General features: G+C 23.3%; 2 protein-coding genes across 2 annotated transcripts; one reads left to right on the top strand and one right to left on the bottom strand.

The window, feature by feature from the left end:
• The first annotated feature begins 82 nt into the window (after positions 1 to 82).
• LOC128959891 (histone H4) lies at positions 83 to 633 on the top strand. Its single transcript, XM_054305920.1, has one exon. The coding sequence runs from the start codon at positions 239 to 241 to the stop codon at positions 548 to 550; it is 312 nt and encodes a 103-aa protein (XP_054161895.1). The 5' UTR covers positions 83 to 238; the 3' UTR covers positions 551 to 633.
• A 100-nt stretch (positions 634 to 733) lies between these two features.
• LOC128959864 (Na(+)/H(+) exchanger protein 2-like) lies at positions 734 to 13,682 on the bottom strand. The gene is made up of 13 exons (XM_054305889.1): positions 13,136 to 13,682; positions 6,532 to 6,801; positions 6,403 to 6,478; positions 5,340 to 5,422; positions 5,227 to 5,264; positions 4,893 to 5,161; positions 3,236 to 3,453; positions 2,942 to 3,145; positions 2,781 to 2,869; positions 2,224 to 2,297; positions 1,740 to 2,157; positions 1,477 to 1,681; positions 734 to 1,411 (listed from the first exon to the last, which is right to left on the bottom strand). Exons 1-13 carry the CDS (start codon positions 13,545 to 13,547, stop codon positions 768 to 770), a joined length of 3,000 nt encoding a protein of 999 aa, XP_054161864.1. The 5' UTR covers positions 13,548 to 13,682; the 3' UTR covers positions 734 to 767.
• Between the last annotated feature and the right edge of the window lie 4,787 nt (positions 13,683 to 18,469).

The raw sequence follows: 18,469 nt of genomic DNA, 5'->3' as shown, positions 1-18,469 counted from the left end.
AAACAATTGAAATATTTCCATACATTTGATTGGCTATGGGATTGAATGTGTGAGTCAACTGATTCAACACACTTTCTAGTGTTAAATGAATATCCAATGAGAGTGAGTGAGTCCACGTATAGTCTGTGTTATTGAGTATATAAGTTGGACTAAAACGACAATCACTTCACTTGAGTTTTATCTCTTGATTTGAATTATTGTTTATTTTTGTTGTAAACAAATCGTATAATCAGTCAAAATGTCCGGACGAGGAAAAGGAGGCAAAGGTTTGGGAAAAGGAGGCGCAAAACGACATCGAAAAGTGTTGAGAGACAACATCCAGGGTATCACAAAGCCAGCCATCCGTCGTTTAGCCCGAAGAGGTGGTGTTAAGCGTATCTCTGGATTGATCTACGAAGAGACCAGAGGTGTACTCAAAGTATTCCTCGAGAATGTCATCCGAGACGCCGTCACTTATACAGAGCACGCAAAGAGAAAGACTGTAACCGCTATGGATGTGGTCTATGCTTTGAAACGACAGGGACGTACTCTCTATGGTTTCGGAGGTTAAACACGCGGTCCACTCATCAAACAAACGGCCCTTTTTAGGGCCAATCAATTCAATGACCAAATGAGCCGTTTTTCATATATGTCTAATCTTTTATTTAAATCATATTTTATACGAGTATTAACTTTATTTAAGTTTATTTAATTTCAATGATATGTTTAACATTGTATGAAAATATGATAACATTTGTAATATTAATAAAAATTTAATTTCAAAACTACTATAACTTATAAATCATATGTTTATTATCCGAGTCGTCATCCGATTCAAAGCCTAAGTTAATGGCAACAGTTGTTGGACTACTTAAAGTCTTAATATCCTCTTGATTTTGTCCATCAGATGTAGCACTCGTACAGTGGAACCGACCTCTAGTGATGCCTTCGTTTGTGTGACTTTCAGTCACTTTGGGTTCTTTACAATCTCGTGATCCCTGACTCGATCCCGAATCGCTGCGACCATTCTCTCGGCTTTCATCGATAGTAAATATCTCGTATAGGGTCGGTGTGCGTGTGTTTGCGGGAGAACTGTTGAAGTCGGTGGTCTGAGAGTTGTTTTGTGATAATTTTCCCAAATATGTGTTAGTCGGTGAAGCATATTGTGGTATATAATCTTTGTTATCAATCCACGGCGGGAACTCTTCCTGACGAATCACTTGTTTCGATGTCTCTTCATTTGTTTCGCTATCTCTTCTCCACGGAAGTTGTGCTTCAGTAGCCGTCGCCGGCGGAGGTAATGTCTGTTTGCGATCATCTTTTGGTGACGGCGTCGACTCTGGAGACCGTTTTTTGGCTATAAATTCAATGCCTCGATCTTCGGTGTCGTTGTCGGAGGACTTGTGTAATATATTTTGTGTATTTGGATTCACTGATGGTTTGAAAATTGATTTATTGAGATATTGTAAAAAGATTTCGACATTAATGATAACTTACGAAACATATCTTTATTGACAGACAAGAGTCCATTCGGTGGAGTCATTGGTGACATTGAGTTGTTGTCTGTCTTTTGCACTTTCTTTCGCTTTCGTTTGTGTTGTTGTTGACTAACCAGATGTCTGATCTGCATCCGGATCTGGTGTTGAAACGGTGGGTGTGTTGATGGCGGCTCTAAGACATCACTACGACTATAGCGACGAACCTATTAATTAAAATAACTGATTATTAAGAGATTGAAATACAGTATAATAATTAAAAACCTTTTTAATTGGTTTAAACATCGCATCGTTAAGAATATGATGAATCTCAGCGTCGGCTAAATCTTTATTACTCGGACTGTACGCTAAGTTTGCGATATCAAAGTTAAAGCCATTGTTTGGCTCCATAGGAATGCCTGTCGATGGAGAGGTGTCGGACACGTCATCGGTGGCCAAATTAGATAAATTAGTCTGAGTGTAGGTCCGGAACAGCGCAGACAATGACTTATCGGGACTCAAGAAGTTATTATTACCGGCGTTCGTAGTATTCAAATATAAATTTTGTTTATTCACTATATTGAGTGCTTCCTGAAGATTGAGTTTAGAACAGGTCTCGAATATCTTTCGCGAAGAATTACCCATTTCTTTACTGTCCTTCAAAAGCCAAACCCGAAGATAATTGTTATTAAAGTGACGAAACCTAATAACATAGCAATTAATTAATTGATTTATTTATTCATTGGATTACATTAATCAATAGACATACTTATCTCTGAGCTTATAGTTCCCGATCATCATTCCTGATATGTCTTCAACTCCAGCCATCAAGTGATCCATTAGCTAAATGTATCAATAAATTTAATTTTAAATATTTTTATTAACCAAAATACTATTGAGTTTACTAATGAAAATATTAATTTAGTTTTAATGTTTTTATAACATTGATTAATAACTGATGCAACTATTTGCTTGTTAATGGACTAATTTTATGTAAATTACCGGTAATTACAATATTGCTAGTTTAGATCTATACAAGTAATTATTATTATTATTATTATTGATAGTTAAAACAATTTAGTGAATATATTGAATAAAATGTAAATTTCACACTTATTGTCAATTTCTATAATACTATAAATATATTTTTAATACTATACTTTTAGATATATTGAAGCTATTCTGTAAATTACACTTAAGATTTAATAATGATCATCAATATTGTTTCTATTTATAAAAAAAACTATTAAAATAACATAACAAAAACCTAATTATAAAATAACTAAATGATTGTTGATTAATGATTAATGATTTGTAAAGTCCTACCCGAGTATGTATGCGCTCATTCATTGTGAGTTCCCGTTTGTTAGCGCGGGGAACATTCAACAGTTTTACTAGACTTCCGACAGTCATACCTATAAATTTTAGTCTATATATTAGTAAAAGTTATAATTGATTAGAAAATATTTGATTAAATCGATGCAAACCCTGTAGAAAAACAGTGAAATAGACGACCGCTATAATGGTAGTGACAAACATTTCTCTCGCGTGAATTATTTCATTATTGATTACTAGTATCAGTGCAAAGGCAACGGCACCTCTCAGACCTCCATAAGCCATAATAAACTGTTCGACTCTATTAAGTCGATGCAAACGAAATTTATTGGCCATCGATGTCAATACAATTGTTCCTAAAAGTAAATTATAATGAAATAAATGACAATTTATAATGAAAATTGTCTGAAATGTATGCTATTTGTTGAGATAATTGATATACAAACCTATGGTTCTGTAGACGAGACAAAAAACTATGGTTAAGACAACAAACGGTGTGTTCCACTTGTGATTGTCATTAACAGTACAAACACCAAGAAATACAAAGATTATGGCTTCCGATGAATTCGCCAGCATTTTCATCGCATACTTCAATGTTGTGTGCGATTTCTGTGTGATATTCTCCTCCACATAATTCTTCATTGTTATACCACAGAAGGTTAAGCTTGAAATTGTATAAATTTTAACAACAATTATTAAATTATATATATATTGTTAATTAATAACCATCAAAATTTTCTAAGCTATTAATTTGTATTTTATAAATTATGTTAAACTATATATTATTTTATAATGAAAAATATATACGGTAATAAATATTCATTGTTAATACATATATATATAATTTATATAACTTTTATTATGATTAACGGTTTTACTAAAATAGCATTAAATTATTGATTTAATAAAGAATTTATATAAATATTATATAAATATATAAGCAATCGATTAAACTTGTTTAGCATTGAAGCGTTCAAATATAAAATGACAAACAGTTTTAATAATGCATTACTTTTAAATGTTAGTAAATTAATCCGTGTATAAAATAAATGTTTACTTTAGTTTTTTACAAAACCCAAATTATAATATTTTGTTAATATTTGCATCGTTTAGCTTTTGATTTACTTATTATCATATAATACATGTAAATGTATTTTCATGAAAATCTCAATAATATATTTATTATAATATATATAAATTTATATACTATCAAAAACATACAGCTATGATAAAATCACTAAAATCTAAATAAAACCACTAATTTTATATGTATTTTAGTTTCACCTAAAATATTAATTATTTGTTAGATATTTGATAAAATTGAGGACAAACAGTGTTTATTGATTTTAATTAAGAGTACTCATATTAATTAATACATGGCATTCAATGTTATTTTATTTCAAATACAAGTACCGTATTATATGTTTTAGCTAAAAGTTTTTAAAAGGGTATTTAAAAATGCAAATCCATTAGTAATCATAACATACAGTATTATATAACTATATATGTATTTGACATTTTGATAATGTTTATTATTGTTATATTGGAAATGAGTTCAATAACAGCTATACTATAATAATTATCATAAAAATATTTAAAAGAATGATATCTTGTAAAAAAAACTTATGATAACATATATTAATATATAAAATATAAATAAATAAAAGGTTTATTATCAAAACATTAAATAATACTGTATAACTATCTTATAAACTATCATTGATAATATAGTATTATAAAATGTACAGTATTTTAGCAATTTTTGATATACAGTACACAAAATAATTATATCAAAACAAACTTTTTTATAGTTTCATATCTATTATTCGATATAAATCAATATATAATATTTCATAAATGTAAAATTTTGTAATAGATATCATTATATTTTGAGTTATAAACAAAATTTTATGTAATCAATCGATTCTTTGTTTGAATTTATTATTAGTTATTAAAATACAATATATTCTTCAAATAAAATAAATATAAATATTTTTTACTAAATGTCATTCATAATCATTAATGATATATAATTATTATATGTTATAATATCTTGAGAATAATGTTTTTATTAATTTATAAAAATATTCTTTCAATTCTTACCTCAAAATTCCTGATAAATGAAACATTTCTGCAGAAAGATATGCTAAGTAAGCCATAACAAAGACAAAGATTGGTTCAATAATCTTGACGTGATGTGTGAATCGGGAGACAAAGGCGGCCAAAAATCCCCAAATGACACCCATAGCTGTTCCACCCAAAGATATGACAAAAAAAGAGGCGACGCCCGCAAAGTAGTCAATCGCCAAAACACTTTCAATACCGTCCTCATAGGCCATCTCAGCGTAGCCTTCAAACATGTGATATAATACCTAAATAATAGTAATATATGTTTATATTGTGTATCCATTTATAAATAATTGCTTCAATCACTTACAACAGTGACCGCATCATTAAGCAATGATTCGCCAAAAACTAAATTTTGATAATTTAATAATTAAATAATTTTTTTGATTGTCTGATAGTTTGCAAATATTTTTTTATATATACCGAGAATATAAAGCACTTCATTGACGTGAATTTCTTCAAATACGGCTAACACAGCCACCGGATCCACGGCTGACACCGTTGAACTAAATTTAAATATATTTATATTTATATAATACATTTGCTTCTAAATTATTATTTTTATATAAATATTTTATTAGTCAATAGTCATTGACACAATCCTTGGACAATAATTTTGATGAGCATATGTGCCATCAAATGTGTTTTATTTAACTATAATTATGTAAATGTTTTGATAAATTCAACAAAACAATGCTTCAAAACTGGAACTCAATTTGAAAAAAATATCTGAATTTTTTTATATCTATTATTTCCACTATTATGTAATTTTATTTTTTTTTATTGAAATAATTCAAAAATATTAAATATTAAATTTAATAATGAAATTGAGAAATAAATAAAATGTTTAATATAATAACTTGTTCACAAATTATTTAACGTATACTTTTAAAATTACAAAAATAATAAGTATATTATTATACCTGTATTTTTAATTATATTTAGTTTTATTATTTAATATATATTTATATAATAGTATTACAAAATAATATAAAAAGTTTATCATATTTTTATTAGTATTTAATTTCTAGTTTTTCGATAATCAAATAAAATTAGAGAAATCCCGTAATGTTGATTATTTAGTTATAGATAATCTTAGAATATATTGTATTTTAAAAACTGATTATTACAATTACGGTAATTATTATAATATGGTATTAAACTAATTGTTTATTTTTAAAATCTTAAATGTTTTTTAATTATAATTTAAAAATTCCTACTCAAATATAAATTAACCATAAATAACAATATTTTAGTTATAGATCATAGAGTGTATAATAAATTTTTATCATAAATACTCTATAAGCTCAATGTATTGATCCAAAAATTTAGATCAATTTATAATACATATTTAATAAAGTATTTATCGTATAATAAAAAGTTATAAAAAATATAAATTACTATAAAAATAATTATAGTAAATAAAATTATGTTTATTAATAAAAATATACTGTTAGAAAATATATAAATATAAATTAAAATTTACCTAAATAACAAAATATCTAATAAAGGTATGGGTTCACCAAAAATACCAAATTGTGCACAACCATAAAGTGAAAGCCCTATAAATATAAATTAAAAATAAATAAATTTATTAATAATAATTTGTTTCTACCGATGGCTAAGGCATTCCAAACGGTGCCGATAACGGCGTAAAGCAATATTGATATTAAATTATCAAAAAATAATCGGTTAGGCATATGATAGCCGGCGTCCATCACTATTGGGGGTAACATATAGAGGAAGAATAGGTTGGGTGTCAATGGCTGCAACTTATCGTCGGGAATGCCGGCAAAAAACATTATTAAACCAATTATTACGCCTAATATCATCAAAACCACAGATTCTGGACATAATGACGATAATTTTGGTGTCACATGAAAACCTATTTTTCAAAAATAATTAGTTTATAATTAGTATTGTTTAGTATTTTATAAATTAATACTTTGTATATTATTAACTTTGTATTTAATTAATTAAATTACAATGTATTGACAATTCATTAATTATAATCTATAAATTATTTTAATATTATATCTAAACAGAAATATTTATATATCATATCTATACTAAATTCCTAATATATTATACATAAAATGTTTTGCCTTGTTACATTCTAAAAATTAAATTTCTTAGAAACTACCCATGATAATTTATTCAAATATTTATCAAAATATTATGTATTGTATGAGATTTAATTAATAATATTTTTATCATTGTTATCAGTGATATAATTTTACTTAAGTTAACATTTTGCGGCAACATTTTGACCATTTTTATTATAAGCCATCAATGGTCACTCACTTTACTAAAAATAATGTTTTTCAAATATATCGTTATTTGTTTGCTCACTAAAAAATAAGTATAACAACTAAAATGCAATACTTTGACAAGTATTTTGATAAATATTTGAATAAATTATCATGGGTAGTTAATTATGATTTATTTAGCATTAAATAAGACAATTGTGCTAAATATGCTTCAATTGCTTTTAATGATATATAAATATATGATTATCATGAGTTGATTAGTTGCCTTTAAATTAAAGATTTTAAATTAATAACAAAAAATAAAACATTGAAAATGTTAAAGTATTATAAAGATTTTCTAATAGTATATTGAATCACATTCAAGGATAACAACAATTTTCATCTATATTTTTTCATTATATGCTATTCTGTGTATACTTTTATTTTAAATAATAAATAAACATTACTTTTACTTTCAATGCAATATTATTGATTTTTAAGTGATAATAAAAATAAATATAATCTAATGAACAAGTATTACAATAATACCAAAAAATAAATTTTTAGTAACATTGAAGTAATATATGAACATATAATGTGAATAAGTATTTAAATTATGTCTAAGAAAACATCTATAGTATGATTATTGTTGAAAATATAAAAGAAACTCATTAAATTGTACATGCTCATTTTATTGTTAAATTACAATTAGATTTCTATTAATATTTTATAATTTCACTACTTTTAATCTTTAGTATAATCAAATCTGCTATTTTACGTATATTATGAACTTCAAAAATTTATAAAATTATATGTATTTATGATAATTAGAAAATAAAATATTTATTTAACATATATTTTCAATTTAAATCAATGAAAATTTTAAAAAACGTTATCAGAAATTAAATACAATATACAGTAATGTATAGTTTATACCATACTAATGATAATGTTTAATATGATATTTGTACATTATTTTTAAAAAGCAGTATTTAATTTTTTTTTGTATTTAACATAATAAAATATAAAAGTAAAATTACATTATATTTACAGTGCTGTCGAATTGTATATCAGTATTTACTTTTAAAATAATATATATATTTAATTAAAAAAAACAAATACAAATTATGAAAAAGTGAAAAAAACTATAGTTGATATTTTACAAACATAATGTATTATTGTAAAATTGCAATATTAATTAATGTAACTGATTTTATTTTTGCTTTAAATTAATATTAGTCAAACATTAATATTATATATTATTAAATTGAGTCCATTGTATTAAATTGTATTAAATTGTATAACAGTTGGTCATTAGACAGACAGTGAGTGACATATCAATGATAATACCAGAGATTGTACTATTGATGATAATTATTGATATTAAATAAAATCAATAAAATTATCATATATTTATTTATTGTTAAGTGTACTGATATAACTCGTGTCCAGTAATTAGCTTTGAGTTCAATAATCAAAATAACTATAATTTTGAATACATTAAATCATTGATAAAATATTAATATAAAAACTAAATAACTAAGTTTTACCATTAGTTTTAACATTTTACACGAATTCAAAATAAAATAAAAATTGACATTTTATAGAACTTATCAATAATTTAATAATACTGTAAATTTGATGTAATAGTTAATAATTTAACATTTAGTTTTAATCTATTGATGAGGTTTTTTATTTATATTATAAATTTGAAATAAATTAGTAAATATGTGATACGAATTTTATTAATATTTGCTGAAAATAGTTTTTATCAAAATTATATTAAAAACCTATAATGTTGTTATAAATTAAATATTAAAACTATTTAATAATTTAATGTATTTATAGTAAACATTTTATTTATAAAGATATGTATTATTAAAAAAACAATTTTTATACCATTCTAACTATTTTCAATAATAAATTAATAATTATTTTTCATTAAATGTTACAATTTCATTACCATATATTGTATATTTGTTATAAAAATTTATTAAAAATAAACTACAGATAAATATCATTAAGTAATAAATGTTTTGACTCTTAAATTTTTCAATTGACAACAATTGATAAAAATAAATACTGATTAACTAGTGATGAATATATTTACAAATCATTTGATTATATGAATGTGTCATCGCTTTGCTTCAAATATTTGTCATTTAATTTAATTAAAAATCACGTATTGACTGAAATTTATTATCTATTTTGATCCAAATTCATGACAAAAAAACTAATTTTTAGAATTAGGTTTTATCAAAATGGGGTAAATATTAGAAAATAAGGAAAAAAATTATTTTCTATAAATTATAATTTCCAAAAACTAATTTTCACATTTTATATTTATTTATTTAATCACGTAGAGTATATTTAAAATATAAATTTATTTTATAATTAATATGTTTTATAAAAAAAGTCAATGTATGAGATGAAGCATACAATTATTTATTTAATATTGATTTTATCTTAATGTTTATAATGTTATTTGGGTTTAATTGAAAAATTATATTTAAAAAATATTATTTTTGAAAATGTAAACAAATCTAACAGTTGTTAATTAAATATTATTTTAATTTCAAAATACTGTTTATTTTATATCGCAGAACTATTTTGGGGTTTTTATGTTTATTATAAAAACATATATTTTATTTATATTGAAATTAATTTTTCTGATAAATTCAACAAATTTTCTTCTTTAATGACAAAAATATAACACAAAAAAATGTTTAATGATTTGAAAAAATTAAGGCTATTATACAATATGTTTGACAACTTATTATATATACAGTATTAGTATATATATATAATATGTAATATATATACAGTATGTATCCATTATATTATTTATAATAATCTTTATTTCAAATGAAATATATGTTTCCTTTAAAATTATATTAAAAATCTATTATATAATTGAGTGCTGAATCATTACAACAATTATATAGTTTTTTATATGGTATTTCCTTATTAAAGATAAAATTACTGTTATTATTTTAATTTTTGTAAAATTATTTATTTTCAACGTTAAAAAAATTATTAATTTAAAAAACAAAATTTATTCAAATTAGTAATAATAATAATTAATAAGCTATGTTAATGTTATTATAGTTTTAGAGGGTATCGGAGCATAAATACCATAGATTGACCCAAACCATTGAGTAAACATATTTTATGTTAACTACAAATTTATAAATAAATTTGAACACTTTGTCAAATTATTTTTATTACAAATAACAAATTTTATTAAATAACAAATATGTACATTAAAATTGTGTTTTTTATTATGTTGTTTATCTTAATATAAACTCTTAATTAAATAATATAATATATAAAAAGTATTCACACAATATTGGATTAATACTATATTATCTTAAAGATATTTAATCTAATTTTGTCTACTATAGCCATACCGTATTACTTGTTGCCTGCAATAGCAATAACTCAATTTTGAGATATATATAAATTTATTTATTATACTGTATTATACAAAACAATATAATATTTCACTTAATAAGGCGTTAAACAGTGAAATATAAATATATCAAACATTTATTAACTGAACGACAGTTTAGTTTTGACTAAAACTCAGTTCCGATTGTTTAACGTCCGCTATATTTACAATTTGTTATATTTTTGTCATTATTTGATTATAGATTTTATTACAAAGATTTTAGTTTGAAATTATTTTTAGTATTTTTTAAAAAGCTTTTGAAACTATTTTCAAAACTACATTTTGTTTTAATTTTTATAAATTAAGATTTATTTATAATTATCATATAACCAATAGTGATAACTGGTTGATGTTATTCATAACTAGTTTTATAATTAAAGTGTTTATACTATACTAATATTTTATATCTAAATAATTTTGAAATTACTTTATTTGTTTCAAGAATTTATTTATAATACTTTACTATTAAGTATAGAATAGATTAAATTAAAAAATGTTTATTTAAATAATTATTTATTATTCATAATAATATAAAGTAAATAAACATATTGTAATACGCTTTCGATTAATTATAATATCAGATATCAAAAATTTAAATAAAATTTCGATAGTATTGTGTATTTGTGTGACGTTTACAAAACTATATAAAGAAAAAGCAAACCTTCAAATGTCGGAGTTATGGTTACATTCAAAATATCATAAGACAAACAATAACTATAACATTAATATTAGTAATATTACTGTATTGTGTAATATTATACAATACTATCTATTATATACAGTATAACATATTTTAAACCTGTATATCATTTTTCTCATTATAATGTTATACCAAATTTATATTCTAGTGAATCAAAAATAATATTAAATTTAATATTTACCTAACAATATACTAAACTATACATGTATAAAATAAATTTAGCGTTATAGTTTATCATTGTTTGTATTAATAATTATAATATATTGTAAATTGTAGAAAATTGCCTGGATGTTTCGAAAATTAACTAATTATTTTAATCGATTATTTAATATCTAAAGTGTATTCTAAGTTATAGTACAGATAAAAAATTAATTTGTGAGAAAATGTAAATAATTATAAATATAAATATGTATTTTTAAAAATACTGTATCTAAAATTGATATATGTTTATTAAGGTACTATAATATCAAATGCTTATAATTCAATAACAAAAATATTTTGATATACATTTTTTATTTACTAAACAATTACCTCTGCAAACATTTATTTTAATTGAATAAAGTTTTGTGTATTTATAAACAAAAATAATTATAGGGTTTACCTTAAGGTACTAATTAATTGTAAACTATATAATAGATATCAATATAATATTTCCTTCATGTAATATCAATAATTTATACATTATTTTTTATACACACTTCACAAGGATTTTAATCAATTATTTATATAAATTGTTTAATATTTAATAATAAATACAATATATGATACAATATAAAAATTAATTGTATTAATATTCAGACCTAAAGTGATGTTCAATAAATTATATTATAAATTCGTTATTTTCATTAATATTTCAATTAATTATATCATAAATATTATTAGAAATTAAGACCTAGAATTTAATTATTGCTTTAAGATATTATTTTTATTTTTGATATAATCTGTAAAATATATAAATAATAAAAATAAATAATAAAATAATGTAATCTTATCTAATAAAATCTTACAGTATTTAATAAATTAATTATCTTAGTTCTCAATTAAATTTATTTAATTAAAATATAATTTGTTATTAAATAATACAAAGTTTTGATTTAATTTTTTTTGTAGAGAAAAGCCGTCATTTGTTGAGAAAAATATTTGAAGGTTTTGTTATGTATTATAGAGAAAGTGATCTTTTTATAGACCAGTAGAGGCACTGAACTAATGCTTTCAAAGTTTACAATGTTTTACAATTAAGTCTACAAATATTCACTTTAACTTTCCTCCCCTACAAAGCACTGTAATATCTACTATATTATGCAACAATAAGAGCACAGGGATGCGATTGTCTGACCTTTAATATGTATAGTATATACTGTTTATAAAGTAAATCAGAAAATCTCATTATTTATACCTAACTTAACAGTTGATGAGAGAGAGAGAGAGAGAGAGAGAGAGAGAGAGAGAGAGAGAGAGAGAGAGAGAGAGAGAGAGAGAGAGAGAGAGAGAGAGAGAGAGAGAGATTAAATTGAGTTTTATTTGAAAGATGAGAACAAATATATATTTTTTATAGAAACTTATAAATCATTTGATATAAGCTTTTTATTTATAAATTTATTTTATAATATTATATTATTTTAGTTAAAAATTTGTTTTTATAAACAACTATAAAAGCAAACAATTTTTTATGATATAATAATTAATAAAAGAGTGATGCGATTGTTATATGAGATGATAATAATGTTTGCTTTGAAAATGTGAAAGCATTTGACTGTAAGATATGTCATCTAAACCGGTATATAATACTGTATGATATGTTAGTGTATTGAAGACATACCTATTTTGGCCAGACCTACAATTATGATCCACAATGATATGATATAAGGTGTGGACACATGTTCAAAGTCAAACTTTGCCACTTGATATCGTTTGACTGTCTTGTTATGGCTACGGATGTGATGGATATGTTGATGTGATGGTCCGATACGCTTCTGAGCGGTAGTCATCCGTTCCTCACTATTGCCCGATATGTCCGATATGTCGGGTGGAGTGACATCAGCCGTCACGAGCTCTACAATAGTGGTTACACTGGTTTGGTCATCGAGAGTACTGTTGACAGCGATGGTGAGGCACAAGATTGAGAGCACAAGAGTGGGAAACCCGAGTTGAGAGACCAGTTTGAAGACGAGTTTGAAGACTTGCATCATTGCATTCATTGATAATATGTTGTTATCAAACATCAAATTCATACACTAATGACATACTTATCCACTGAAAGCCAGTCCTAAAGCACCGACTGTTCAATGGTTTGACGATAAGGCAGACTAAAGCTATTCTCAAACAGTCATACAGTCATACCCTGTGCTCAGAATATAAATATTTACAGCACTGGTAGCTATAGAACCGGCGCACAGATACAACATTAGCGATTGCACACAACTCACTGTATTATAACCAATATATACATAACTATTGGATACAATGACTGAGGGATGAAAATTACTATTTGATTACAACAATTCATATCTTTTATATCTATAAAAACAATATTTTTTTTCATTTATAAATCACATGAGTTCCCGATTTATCATAACTTTATAATGACAGCTCAGATTCAAACAAACAAACAAAAAACTAATACATTGTTTTGATTCAAAAGTTTAGTTCACAAATTGAAAACTCTGCTAAAACTTGTAATCAATGGGCTTTCCTTAACTTTTTTTCACAAAAAAAGTTTGTCTGAACTCAATTTGCAGTACTTTTTACAACGACTTTATTTAATAATGGGTTTCATCGATATTTTTTGCCCATTCAGTACTAACATAATAATAATCAAATATTGTATGTTAAATATTATATGAATATTATTACGATAATTATTTTATTTTATTTGCTAAAATTGTTTGTTCATTTGTGTCAATAATTATCGATATATTTAATAATATGTTTGATTTGTCTATTGATAACATAAATATTTTAAAAATAGTATTGATATTAAATTAGGATAACTGGAACATTGTATTTATTATTAGCACATTTAATACATACATTTTATATACTGTACTATAATTATTACATTAAAATAATAGCAAATAATGATTTTTATGTTTAAATAAATGGTTGTTTTAATGTTTTAATATAGTTTCATATTAAGTATAAAAACATATAGCAATTTATACTTCAAATGTGATAAAATAGTCAATAATTGAACAAATGTCACCGTCTCATCATTTGTACAGTTATTTGAAGTTTTTATATAATGTTTAAAAGTAGAGTAACCTATTTGTTGTAATTTAAGAAAATTGAATGAATCATTTGATATAAGTTATGAAATGAATAGCAAATAATGTGTGAAAATAGCATTAGACGTGATGTGAAATATAATGGACACAACAACTGGATTTGTGATAATGAAAACCATACAACAAATGGCACCGAACCGAGACATTCACTGATTTTGTGTGTAATTTGTGTGTAAAACACTTTAAATTACTATCAATTATTGATTTTTTGTTGGCAATGAAATGTTTCATTGTTTGTGATGAAAATTATTTATTAATTTAATGTCAACTTTAAGGTACATATAATTGTTATTCAATAGCAGACAATAGACTTTCTCAGATCTCAAGGAAAAACTTATAAACCATTTGTCACTAAATCATAACTTTCTATAACTATTCAATTATTTGATCACATTTTAAAAGTCTGGTTATTAAGTATTGTAATTATTGTTTAAAATATTAACAATTGAAGGGCAGACCAGTTATTAATTTTATTATTAATTATATTGGATTTATTATAATTAAGAGGTTTAATACAATGTAAGATATTTTAAGGAAACTTTATTTTTTATTTTTAAGTTCCGGTATTGAAATAATATTTGATTTTTTATAAACTTATGATATCATATAATACTCAAAAAATTCCTAAATTTCACTTTTATCTGTAATAACTTATAATAAATTGTATAAACATTTTATAGCTTGAATAGTTTTATAATAATTATATAATTTTTTAATTAAGCGATTTCTATTTATTTAAATTTATTATTCATTTAAAATATCTATTATCAAGAATAATAAAATCTTTTTAATGTTAAAACATTGTATATTTAGTTAATTTTTAATTAATAATAATAAATTATTTAAGGTCTTAATCGATAATAATTACAGTATAAGATTAAATTCATTTATTATTAATGTACTAAAAAAAAGATAAAAGTATGTAAAGAGTACATTCAATAGTACTGTATTTGCACTTAAAGTACAATACTATTAATAAACACGTAATCACTCTATTGTATTGTATTGTATTGTATTGTATGTACAGTAGTTCACGAGTTATGTTTTGTACTATACTTTAATAGTGTTTAATATAAGTTTTCCCTAATTATTGCATTAAATATGTAAATCTGTATTATTTTCAATTATATAAAAAGCATTTTTAGCAGTTTTATTAACAGATACTATCTATTAATATTGTAGATGATATAATAAAAATAATATATAACTATTTTCTAATAATAATTAAATATTTATTTTAATACAAAAATAACAACAGATATAATTATTAAATAGAATTAGGGTTAGATCAGATTCCCTCCATTGTTTTATTGTCAAAAGTTTTTTATGTTCCCTGCTCCCTGGGAATACATTGGGAATTCATTGGGAATTCATTGGGAATTCATTGGGAATTCATTGGGAATTCATTGGGAATTCATTGGGAATTCATTGGGAATTCATTGGGAATTCATTGGGAATTCATTGGGAATTCATTGGGAATTCATTGGGAATTCATTGGGAATTCATTTGGAAGTTATTTCTTTGTGCTATAATCTATTAAACTCTAAACAACACATTTTATTATACTATTTGAAAACCAAAAATTATATTTTAAGTTGTATTGATAAATAGTATATAAATAGTATGACTAAATTTATTGAATTGAAATTTATTTTTAAATATTACAATATTTTTTGGAAAATATTTAAGATTTGGTACTATAATAATAATATATCGTAATAATATAAAAAGGAGGGAAAATAAAATATTTTCCGGTAAAATTGGAGGGATTTTTTAGGGAACTTCACTCCCAGGGAATTTTGATCGAACTCTAGATAGAATATTAAATTAGTACTGATAATACTGTAGATGTTATACTATTATTATTAATAATTTAATTTAGTTCTATGCTTATAATTATAATTCAATTATATTATATATTATATTATAAGCATGGTTAAGTAAGGGGTAGGGGTAAGGCCAAAATATCCCCTAAGATCGAGATTTTGGGATTTTACCCCCACACTTTTTGACTAAATTGGAAAAATTGTCGCTTAAAAACGAGGAGAAATGACCCACCTAAAATTTTACCCCTGTCTACCCCCACCTAAAATCCAAAACATTGCTTAACTCTGATTATAAGATACTTTAAAAATAATTTGAAACTAATAAAGATTGTGTTAAATTGCAATTAAATATACAGTACTGTACTAATTATTATTCAATTTTTATAAAACATAGAAACTTATTAATAAATATATTGTATATTAAGAGTTATTGTAAAAAAGTCTGTTATAATATTGTAGTTAAGACAATGATTTAGACATAATTTCAAATAGAAATTGTAAATGTAATGAATTTTAAATGTATTTTATGATTATATAATTTATATACTGTATTAATACACAGTTAGTTTCCCCCTCTATTTATTACCAAAATTTCCATATTTATTTATATTTGCTTTAATTCTACCGTAATTATAGTACAGTAGTAGGAATTACATTCAAATATATTATTAATTAAATGTTTGTTTATGTTTGTTGTAATATAAACTTTATTGAAATGATGTTCACAAATGTTATAATAGATTTATTATTTTATAAATAATATTATTTTTGTAGTTAAGTGTAATCTTTTTATTATTAAAACACACACTGTATGTCATATTATATACTATTAAATTTCAATATTTAAGTGATATTTATTATTCCAATTATTAAAACTAATTAATTATTAAACATTTTTAAAAGGGATATTATGCTATCAATATTAGTTATATAAAATTATACAGTAATAATCAAGGACATATACTATATTTAATTTTACTAAATGTTAATCTAGAAAATTATAAATAATTTATAGTTAAGAACTGTATGTAATTGTAATAATCAAATCATCTGATGGATCAATTGGGTGACACCAGAAAGTATAGCACTCGGATGTTAATCAAATATATTGTAATATAAATATTATTATAATATGAACATCACTTTTGTAATTATATGAAATCATCATAATATGCATTTGAGTTAATCAAAAGTTGTTTCAGTAATACAATGTTTTATTGTTGTAATTTTTGATATTTTTCTAACTATTTTATTAAATTATTAATTCAACTTTTTATTAGCACATTATTATTAAAATTTACATTTACTATATATTTACTAGTATTTATCCAAAAAACTTTAAGACAATTTCTTAAAACAAATTATTACATTTAATATAAAACTTTATTTTTAACATTTAATTATAAACTATTTTTTAACTTTTTTAGATTCAAATTGTTTTTGAGTAGAACTCGATAGACGAAACTATAATTTTAAATAAATTTAATTAAATTATATATAAATTATATTTTATATTACATCATAATTTCATTTAAATGAAAATCAAATTAAATATAAATAAAAAGTTTACATTAAAATACAATAAACATTTTTAATGAAATAATTTATTAGTTTTTTATGAGTCCTTTTGATAAACATTTACTTTAGTTATATTTTCAATAAAAGTTTGTTATATAAAATCTATGTCACTGTCCGTTGAATTTTATTTGCAAATTAAAAAAAGTTTTCCTCAAATATTTGGATAAAGAGTTCAAAAGTAAAATTGGATTATCTGAATGAATAAGTTATGGAAAATAGTCAAAATGGGTGACAAATATTTTTTCAGTTTTTATGGGAATATAGGTGTAAGTGATGGGTAATGTTTGTAATGATAACCTCCTTCGTCTATTTTCCAAAAGTTCCCTATGTTCCCAATGTTCCCTATGTTCCCTATGTTCCCTATGTTCCCTATGTTCCCTATGTTCCCTATGTTCCCTATGTTCCCAATGTTCCCTATGTTCCCAATGTTCCCTATGTTCCCAATGTTCCCTATGTTCCCAATGT

The sequence above is a fragment of the Oppia nitens genome, unplaced genomic scaffold (assembly GCF_028296485.1).
Source record: "Oppia nitens isolate AA-2021 unplaced genomic scaffold, nextdenovo-longstitch-racon4-pilon3 scaffold4_pilon_pilon_pilon, whole genome shotgun sequence".
Lineage (NCBI taxonomy): Eukaryota > Metazoa > Arthropoda > Arachnida > Sarcoptiformes > Oppiidae > Oppia > Oppia nitens.
The sequence above is the reverse complement of the archived record's forward strand: the minus strand, read 5'-3'. Positions and strand labels throughout refer to the sequence as shown.

Coding starts and splice junctions, on each gene's coding strand:
- LOC128959864 (XM_054305889.1), bottom strand. CDS start 13,547: ATGAATTTGATGTTTGATAACAACATATTATCAATGAATGCAATGATG. Junction 6,479..6,531: donor TTGGAATGCCTTAGCCATCG/GTAGAAACAAAT, acceptor TTATATTTATAG/GGCTTTCACTTTATGGTTGT. Junction 2,298..2,780: donor ATGAGCGCATACATACTCGG/GTAGGACTTTAC, acceptor TGATACATTTAG/CTAATGGATCACTTGATGGC.
- LOC128959891 (XM_054305920.1), top strand. CDS start 239: ATGTCCGGACGAGGAAAAGGAGGCAAAGGTTTGGGAAAAGGAGGCGCA.